This window comes from Osmerus mordax, chromosome 11, assembly GCF_038355195.1.
Source record: "Osmerus mordax isolate fOsmMor3 chromosome 11, fOsmMor3.pri, whole genome shotgun sequence".
Taxonomy (NCBI): domain Eukaryota; kingdom Metazoa; phylum Chordata; class Actinopteri; order Osmeriformes; family Osmeridae; genus Osmerus; species Osmerus mordax.
The window spans coordinates 10,487,960-10,497,205 of record NC_090060.1 but is presented as its reverse complement, the minus strand read 5'-3'; the positions used below and the strand labels follow the sequence as shown (position 1 = coordinate 10,497,205).

General features: G+C 39.6%; 2 protein-coding genes across 3 annotated transcripts; both read left to right on the top strand.

The window, feature by feature from the left end:
- The first annotated feature begins 1,555 nt into the window (after positions 1–1,555).
- LOC136951822 (ESF1 homolog) lies at positions 1,556–5,657 on the top strand. 2 transcript variants are annotated; one of them, XM_067246431.1, is made up of 7 exons: positions 1,556–2,675; positions 2,835–2,963; positions 3,411–3,521; positions 3,658–3,771; positions 3,929–4,220; positions 4,575–4,845; positions 4,921–5,657. In XM_067246431.1, the coding sequence occupies exons 2-7, from the start codon at positions 2,851–2,853 to the stop codon at positions 5,277–5,279; spliced, it is 1,260 nt and encodes a 419-aa protein (XP_067102532.1). In that variant the 5' UTR covers positions 1,556–2,675; positions 2,835–2,850; the 3' UTR covers positions 5,280–5,657. The 2 variants fall into 2 exon arrangements, with proteins under 2 accessions (XP_067102532.1, XP_067102533.1); XM_067246432.1 differs by having other exon boundaries at positions 2,816–2,963.
- A 927-nt stretch (positions 5,658–6,584) lies between these two features.
- Positions 6,585–8,565, top strand: LOC136951470 (dehydrogenase/reductase SDR family member 13-like). Its single transcript, XM_067245872.1, has 5 exons — positions 6,585–6,742; positions 6,910–7,028; positions 7,248–7,371; positions 7,582–7,908; positions 8,179–8,565. Exons 1-5 carry the CDS (start codon positions 6,616–6,618, stop codon positions 8,436–8,438), a joined length of 957 nt encoding a protein of 318 aa, XP_067101973.1. The 5' UTR covers positions 6,585–6,615; the 3' UTR covers positions 8,439–8,565.
- The last annotated feature ends 681 nt before the right edge of the window (positions 8,566–9,246 follow it).

The window sequence follows — 9,246 nt, the reverse complement described above, 5'->3', positions numbered from 1 at the left end:
GCTCGGTACGGCTCCGCGCTGCAAGAGAAGCTGTGTGTCCCTGAACCCCGTCTGTCTCTAGTCCATGTTAAAACTATCCGCTGTGAAATGGTCACTGCAGAGGCGGCTGTTGGAGTTTATCCGAAGCTCTCCATCAGCATGGCTCTTCACAAAATCAATCCACCTATTTTTCCTTTCCTCATCAATAGGGAAATTAAATAGCGTTGCAGTGCCGCTGAAGTTCTTGCATCCAGGGAAGATGCAGTTGCAGGGAGACATCCTGAAGCTAGCTAGCTGATGTAGGCTACAATAACAGTACAGCAGGAGGAACCATTCAGTGATTTGACGTAGATGGGTCAAAATTACGTAGATAGGTCATTTTTTGGCCCCGCCCACCTGATCTGAAAACGGAAGAGAAACTGATTTCTAAACTGAAAACTAATTTCACACTTATATAATGTACTGAGAAGCAAATCATGGAATTTGCTTTAAAGGAACTTTAAGCCTGAGACCGTCTCTTTGATACTACTACTAGCTTACTACTACTTGATATGAGCGGTTGCGTGTGCCTGTTTAAGGCTGAAGATATAATAGGCCCTACTGTGATACATTTATTTTTTGTATTTGTAGGCCTAAGAGTTATCATATAGGCTGCAAGGTGAACCACGAAAAGTTTTTTAGAAAATGATTCCCGCTCCACAGTCTGGCATCTACACAATCTTAAGCTCATAAAAAAGAACAATTCGTGCTAAGCTACCAAAAAAAAGTTCGTCGCTGATATTCCAGTCGATTATCGTTGCGTCTATGTTTTATGCAGAACTAGTTTCTTCAGAGCGTAATAGGATTTTGGTGGCACGGTTCGACACGTGATCGTTCTACACCAATAAGGTAGCTGCTTTTTGTCAACATGGATGGATATGTTTTGCAAATATTGGATGGGACCTTGCACGTAACAGAAATTCGGCCCCTGACAGTGTTTTGCATGTGATACACTGCGCTGCAAAAGTGCGTGTGAGACAGGCAGATGTTCATGTTTTTCTGCAGGACTGTGTTGCACAGACTTATGTCGTTGTAATTGTGCTAACACAAAATAAACTGAGGAACTAGGAGATAACTGTCCTGACACTGACAGTGAGGACTGAGTGTCCTTAATCTGTTATTCCTTATTCTGTTTTGTACAGTTTTATATAGGCTATCATATTTCATATTTTTAATTACGATTGTTTTTATGGTTGATCAGTGTTTTCATTTGTGGAAGAATGAATGAATGTTACAACAACGACATAAGTCTGTCCCCCCCCCCCCCCCCCCAGGTTAATGTAATAGCCTAGTTTAATAACTAATGTAATATTGCACATATTTTCGTACTATTTCCCCTAAAGCAATAAGGTTAGGCTACTTAGAGACCTTCCACTCAAAGTATGTTCTAAATGGCATAAATGCTGCCAATTATTAATTGACGTATTAATAATTGACGTTGGTCAGTAGCCTATCGATTAAGGTACTCGAAAGCATGTACACTGTCTGCTTCATTTGAGCTTGATAGGCTAAGCATTCTGTAGCAAATAATAACAATAAACCCACTATGTATTAATTAAAACTACTTCTGCATAGTAATGCACCGAAAATACAAACGTAAGCAAAGGCAGCAATCGCTATCGAATCAACAGACATGTGCAATTTAGCTAGCAGGGGAATAATACAGATCACCAGCTAACTTAATTTAAATTAGCAAGAATATAGACTAATACAATAACAGGCTTAAATTAACTGACAAGTTAGCTATACGACTTCTCAAAGACGCACAATCTCAACTGCGGTGTGAAGCGCGTATCCATGCTATTCTCCGACATGCACTCTAACAATCACATAGACGTCCTAACATTTTGTACAGCCCTATTTCTGATACCATGGCGGCAGAAATGAATTGTGGCGGGCCGCCACGGCAAAATAAACATAGGAAACACTAACGTGCAAGGTCCCATCCTCTATTTGACAACCATATCCATCCATGTTGACAAAAAGCAGCTACCTTATTGGTGTAGAAGGATCACGTGTCGAACCGTGCCACCAAAATCCTATTACGCTCTGAAGAAACTAGTTCTGCATAAAACATAGACGCATCGACTGGAATTTCAGCAACGAACTTTTTTTTGGTAGCTTAGCAGGACTCGTTCTTTTTTATGAGCTAAAGATTGTGTAGATGCCAGACTGTGGAGCGGGTTGAAACGATAACAGGGTTCACCTTACGGCCTACATAATTCTACAAACAATTTCACTGTTTGCAGGCTACAGTATGAACGTGGCCATGAACAAGGCATCATCCGACTAGGAAGTGGAATACACTTCCTTCATTAAAAACCCGTTTGTAAAAGATCGAGTTTTGTCGTGTGTGAGCAGAGTGAGTGAGCTGACAATGTAACAATTAACAGACTTTTCTTCAATGACTGAGTATGTTACTAAATTCAGACAGTTCCTGACCGTATAACTCACTGATTAAAACTCACGGACACGGCAGCGGTATCTAAGCTTAACTATAGGTCCCCTACGCGAAATGCTTTCATTCTATGTAGCCTACATGCGAGCTCCGCTCGAAAATGAAAGTGATGACTATTTCACTGTAAAGGAGGAGTAGGCTATGTGTTAAAAACAATTTCATATCACCCATTACGAGGGCGTGAAAACGAAGACAAACGGTAAGGTTCCAACATTTATTTTCGGCAATAATCAGGAATGCACATCGATGCAAATTGCAATTACAAGAATATCTTAGATCTATGTAGTTAATGACAAATTGCTTTTCCCTTAGTTGGGATTTGTAATAACATTTTGATAGCTTTGTCACTTCTACGTAGGTCTGAGAAAGAGACAATGTCTCTCAAACGAGAAATAGACAGTCCTATCATAGACTTTCCACCTGAGAAGAGAGTCAAGTCTGTGGGAGTACAAAAAAGCCCGAGAGAAGAATGTCTTGCATTCCCAAGGTGAGGACCGAGGATGTTGATCACAACAAATGTACTTGTATATCTTTGACACTGTTTGGCCTGTAAATTGCCTGTTATACTTGGAACCTTACCCCTACTGTACGTCTACTCACTCACCTTACCCCTTTACCCACAACTATATGTACAACAAAACAATTGTATGGTAAACAATTTGGATATAAAAACATCTATCAAAGTTTAGTGTAGAAAAGATCAGTCCCCTGATCCTAGGTGTATGTCAACAAAGAGGAACATGTCAATTGATAAACTATAACACTTTATAGGAGGAAATGTTTCCACTGATTTTTATTTGAAAAATTTATATTGATAACTGTGTTGAGGTCTAATTGATGTGTTAAGATGCAATTATAACAACTAACCCATAATCTTGAATTGGTGTTACTAGGCCATTTATTGCCAATGTTGGCATATCTGTATGCATTTTAGTGTCAAGCAGGAGATTGTAGAGTCTCCTGATCCCAAGTGTATGTCCACCAAGAGCAACATATCAATGGATAAATCATTTCACAAAGGAGAAAACCTTCCCTCCATTAAGGGGTAAGTAAATACATACAAACGTGATTGGACTAACTTCATCTGTATGTAAAAAAAAACTGTTTTGGGGAACAGTACAAGGTCTAGCCTACTTTAAAAAAAACTGATATATTTCATCACATGGATATTTTTGTTGCAGTATTAAACAGGAAGGAAAAGACAATCCTATGTCCAGTGGGAGATCTGTGACAAGTGACAAATCAAAGGGCACACCACTGGACTCAAGAGCAAGAGGCACTCTTCCGGGAACAAGGTGATTGTTTTTTTCTTTCACATTTTTTGCATGTTATTGTTATCACCTACACAAACTAATGGAAAGATGTATATCTATGTTCAGCAAGTTGTACATATACAATATAACAAATTACTACTACAGGTAACACTCTTCCTTTTATGCCTCGGTTCAACAGTGCTCAGGCTTACACAGAGCCCAAGGATATGGTCTGTGATTTCTGTCTGAACCAGAAGGTCAGTGCAGTGAAAACCTGTCTCACCTGTAGCTGCTCCTACTGTGAGGTCCATGTCAGGCACCACTATACAATTCCAGCACTGCAGAAGCATGTCCTGGCTGAGGTGTCTGGGGATAGAGGTCACATGCACCAGGACCAAAGAGGTCACATGAATCGGGACCAGAGAGGTCACATGGACAAGGACCAGAGAGGTCACATGGGAACAGCTGGTACACCACGGACTAGCAGAGTGGTCAGCACATACACTGTACATACACCTGTAGACTGAGGCCACGTCTTTGCTAGTGAGACAAACAACACAGGCTCCACAATCAACAAAATGAAACCCATAATTAATGTAGACAAATATTTTCTGACACAACTTGGGGATAAGACTACACCAATATATTTACATTTTTAAACTTCTTGCTCAATGCCTTTTTAGGAATTTTTAGAACGAATGCATCTTAATTTAAATCAATTTTAGTATCATCTAATAGTAGTTTGATAAAGTCAAATAATCTAGTTAAATAATATGACCCTGGGTGAACAGCATGTCTGTAAACTGTTTTTGTATTTGACTTCTGATTGTCATTTTCTTTTCAAGAGTGAGACTGTGAGATTATCACAAAAATACCCTAAGAAGAAGAAGTCAGGTTTGAGTGAGCTGGAGATGATACAAAATCGAATCAAAAAGTTGGAAAAAAAGAACCGTAAGCTGAAAAACATCTCAAAGATTAAGTCAAACCTGGAAAAAGAGGTCATTCAACTCAAACTTGAAAAAGATGCGCTCAAAAAAGAGAATACTAAACTGAAACAGAAGGCCAGTTTTGGGAGTTTGCTGAGGAACATAAATATGTCTAGCCAGGAATGTACTGGTGAGTGTGACTAAGATTACATCATTATGATTGTGTGTAGGAAAATAGATAACACTTTTATGCATTTTCTGTCAGGACGGGCTTGCTTGCAGAAAGAAAGAGGGAGTAGAACAAATCCGAGGGATGTGGATGATTATTCTCAATCTGGTGATGGAGAAGGGTCCGAAGAGGATGATTCTCAATCAGAGGATGGAAGAGAAGGATTTGAAGAGGAATATTCAAGATCAGAGGATTTAGAGGCATCACAGGATGAGTCAGAAGAGGGATATTTGAATGAAGAGGAGAATGATTATGGTGATGAGGATGATGATGAGGATGATGATGATGGAGGATCGGACGAAGAGGCATCACAGGGTCAAAATGATTGTGATGATGATGATGACAACGACGACAGTGGATCGGACTATGAGGATGATGATTATGACTTATACTGACTTCTTGAAGAGAAAAGATTGGTAAGCAGGTGGTAGAGGAGTGGTAGAGGATGATGATGATCATCATCCTCTGCATTGGCGGATCCAAGGAGTGTCAAGGTGACAAAGGAGACTTGGCACCCATAATTTGTTACAATATAGTACATTTAATTCAATAATATTAATTTGATTATTAAGTGACATTCTGCCATTCTAAATGGCCTTAATTAATAAAAAAATGCTATTAATTTATTCATATATATAACATCTATGTGATTTAATGAGTTTCAAAATGTAATGTATACTACTGCATGTATTCTACATACTGTTCTATTTCAGAATAACTATCAAAGGCTACTGTTTTTTTCTTGTCCAAAAAAATAAAATAATTGACAAATGAACGACATCCAGGCAATCATTTTTGTATCTTATTTATCAACATTGTCATACTTGTGTATTCTTTAATAATCCCTTCTTCAGCAGACATTGTAGCTGCATGAGGCATCATTCCAGTCCAACTATCTGGCAGATCCATTTTCCAATATGTATACAAATTTACATTTAGACTTGCTGATATGTTTTGGTTAATCTCCCTTCAGAAGCCACCAAAGTAAATTGCCTCCATGCAGGGCCGTAATCATATCGTAATCAATAATATATATTGGGGGAAACACATCCCCCCCAATATTCAAATCTGGTAAAAACGTCCCCCCCAATATATTGATATAAAAATATAAAATAAATATAAATGTGCTACGCGACAACAGGCAACCACGCACGCTGTCCGAAATTATCATAAAAAATGTAATCATATTCATAACTAAACGTAAAAGGTTCTCAGGGGGGGACCCTCAGACTCCCCAGCAGATTTCGTCCCCCCCAATGTTGACTCCATGGCTATGGCATTGCCTCCATGACACCCTACAAATATCTCATAAGGAAAGGGGCCTTGTCACCCTAGGTGAAAACGTCTAGATCCGCCCCTGTCGGACAGAGGAGAAAACAGGTGATTGAGATGTTTTTTGTTTGTTTGTTTGTAGTTAGATTGATACCTTAGTTGAAAGCTTACACAGCCTAATACCTAACATTTTACCTAGGCTATTATAGTTGTCATTGTTACTTATTACCAATATTAACAATGATTGGAGGATGATTTGTTATATGGTGGAATCAACAAATGTACAGCAGCATGTAAAAATCATTATTGAAAGTGATTATACTTTTGTGTTTTGGTGGTTATTAATTCTGAAAAACGCACGAAACTGACATCTAGTGGAGAAAGAAATTCGCCAAGTAAACCCGGAAGTACACAACTTAGAACAGTTGCACAGTCACTGTGTGCTGCCGTGTGCTAATTATGTCAGTGTTAATACCTATTCTGGGGCTAGGAATTGTGCTGTATGTAATAGTTTATTACAACATCTTTAAGGGATCCCGATGCACGAGTTCTGCAACCCTGAAAGGGAAGACGGCGATTGTGACAGGTTTGATGAATTACTGTCGATACTGTAGGGTGATAAGGACGACAATTCACTATAGTCGTATTGAATTCCCCCCAAATCCTGTGTTCACTAAGCATTTTAGATTGTGAAATAAACGTGTGCAAAGTATGTCTTCCACTGAGTAATGTAAGGTTTGACATTCCCTATAGGGAGCAACACTGGCATTGGCAAGACTACTGCTTTGGAATTGGCCAAGCGAGGAGCGAGGGTCATTCTAGCATGCCGCAATAAAGAGAGGGCTGAGGCTGCTGCCTATGACATCAGGAAGGTAAGAATAAAAGCACCTGCAGAATAAAAAAATATAAAGACGATGTGTTAGTGAATACTACAACAGGGTTCTCCCACTCTGGTTCACGAGAGCCACCATCCTGTAGGGGTTTGGTCTAACCTCTGTTTAAACTAACCTCTTTCAGCATGGCTTGAAAAGGTAGCCTTCATTATGATGATGTTATTCAATGTTTTCTGTACGTGATTATCTATCTTCCAGGAGAGTGGAAGCAACCAGGTGGTGTTCATGCAGCTGGATCTGGGAAGTATGAAGTCTGTGCGCTCCTTTGTTGAAACCTTCCTGAAGACTGAACCCAGACTGGACCTGCTGATCAACAATGCAGGTGTGTCTGCTTTATTCTAGTTAATATAAAGACATATTTTAACATCAGCAAGTAAGCTGTTAAACTCAAGCTGACCTTTCACAGCTCTTTGGTTCTTAAACAATGATTTACAATTGACACCTTGAGGGTCTAGAAAGGCTCTTTAATGCTATCTAGAGGAGTCAGCATGCATCCAGTCGTTTGACCACAAAATGTGTCCCCCTCATTCAGGGATGATGGGTCCAGGGCGCACAGAGGACGGTTTCGGCATGGCCTTTGGTGTCAACCACCTAGGTCACTTCCTGCTGACCAATCTGCTACTGGAGCGGTTGAAGCAGTGCAGTCCTAGTCGAGTGGTCAACGTGGCGGCTCTTCTCCACCGCCTGGGTACCATTGACTTTGCCCTTCTTGGTGCCACCAAGGACCTGGTGCCAGGCCAGTCTAACTGGCACAACGTCAGGGCCTATTGCAACAGCAAGCTATGTAACATACTCTTCACCAGGGAGCTGGCCAACCGCCTTGAGGGCACAAGTGTCACCACTTACAGCCTCCACCCAGGTTAGTGGCTACAGTTGGTCATAATCTAAGTCTGGTAAGAGTATGGGATATGTTTTTGAGTTGCTACATCATTGCTACTTTCCTGCTTATTCTCATTTACGTTTTTTAGTATATTGAAAGGCATTATACAAATGCAATATATTGTAATATAAATCATAATTATATTTTTCCAGGCTTGTTTATTGCAAAATACTTAATCAAATGAATAAGCATAAATATAACATATTATAATTTTTATATTGCTAAGAAGCTTCATTATCTCATTGACAGGAGTCATCTATACAGAAATTCTTCGAAACATGAGCTGGTGGCTGCAGGTTCTGATGGTACCCCTCGCTAAGCTCTTCTTCCTTGATTTGGAAGGGGGTGCCCAGACCACCCTGCACTGTGCCCTCCAGGAGGGCCTGGAACCCCTCAGCGGACGCTACTTCTCTTCCTGCGCCCTAGAGGAAGTTGGAGCCAAGGGGCGGGATGACGCACTGGCCAGAAAGCTATGGGAAGTGAGTGAGAGGTTAAGCGGCCTATCCTGAGAGACTCTGAGCACCAGTAAAAAGAACAGGTATCAAAGGATGGTCATAAAATTACGTGTTGAATTTATACTATACAAAGTATAGATTTGTTTGAGCAATACAGTGATACTTTATAGTTACACCGATATTGTTCACTAATATCGTTCACTAGCTCTGGTACTGTGCCTTGAATTTTCCTCCTCCTACACAAGTATATAATCATGGCACTTCATAAGAACAACTAAACAGACGCAACTTTTATAGCTTAGTTTACTAGCACTGCTTCCATCTGGGAAGCTACTTTTTTCTGAAAAAAAATGAAAAAAGCTCAACAAAAAACAAAAACTGCAGTAACAGTTATATTAGTTATTTTAGTTTAAGAGCTAAATTACAGTTAATATCTTGGGTGAATAACATGATACTGAATGAGAAAATTATAACTTTTGGGTGTTGAGTTCCTGGTGGTCTGTCAATTGGGAATTGTACTTCTTTACAGTTCCAATATGCCTTATGTTATAGGTTTAATTAGAACACTAAGTGTTTGTTTAAGTTTGTGTTTCAAAAACAATAGTTATCATTTTCCGTCTGCTGACCTTATGATAATCAGTTGCTTTACTCAGCTTCACCATAACCAAATATTTTTTGTTTGTAACGGAAGTTCTGTTTATTTTGTGTTTTTCATGGTACAAAACTTTGTGTTACATTGTTAATAATTGTAAGTGCACCTGCTGCAGCAAGTTAAGTTTGAAAAGCATTGTTGCAAAGAAGTGCTGTGGCACCATGATGACATGTGAATCGTTCACATTTACAATACATTCACGATTCAGAT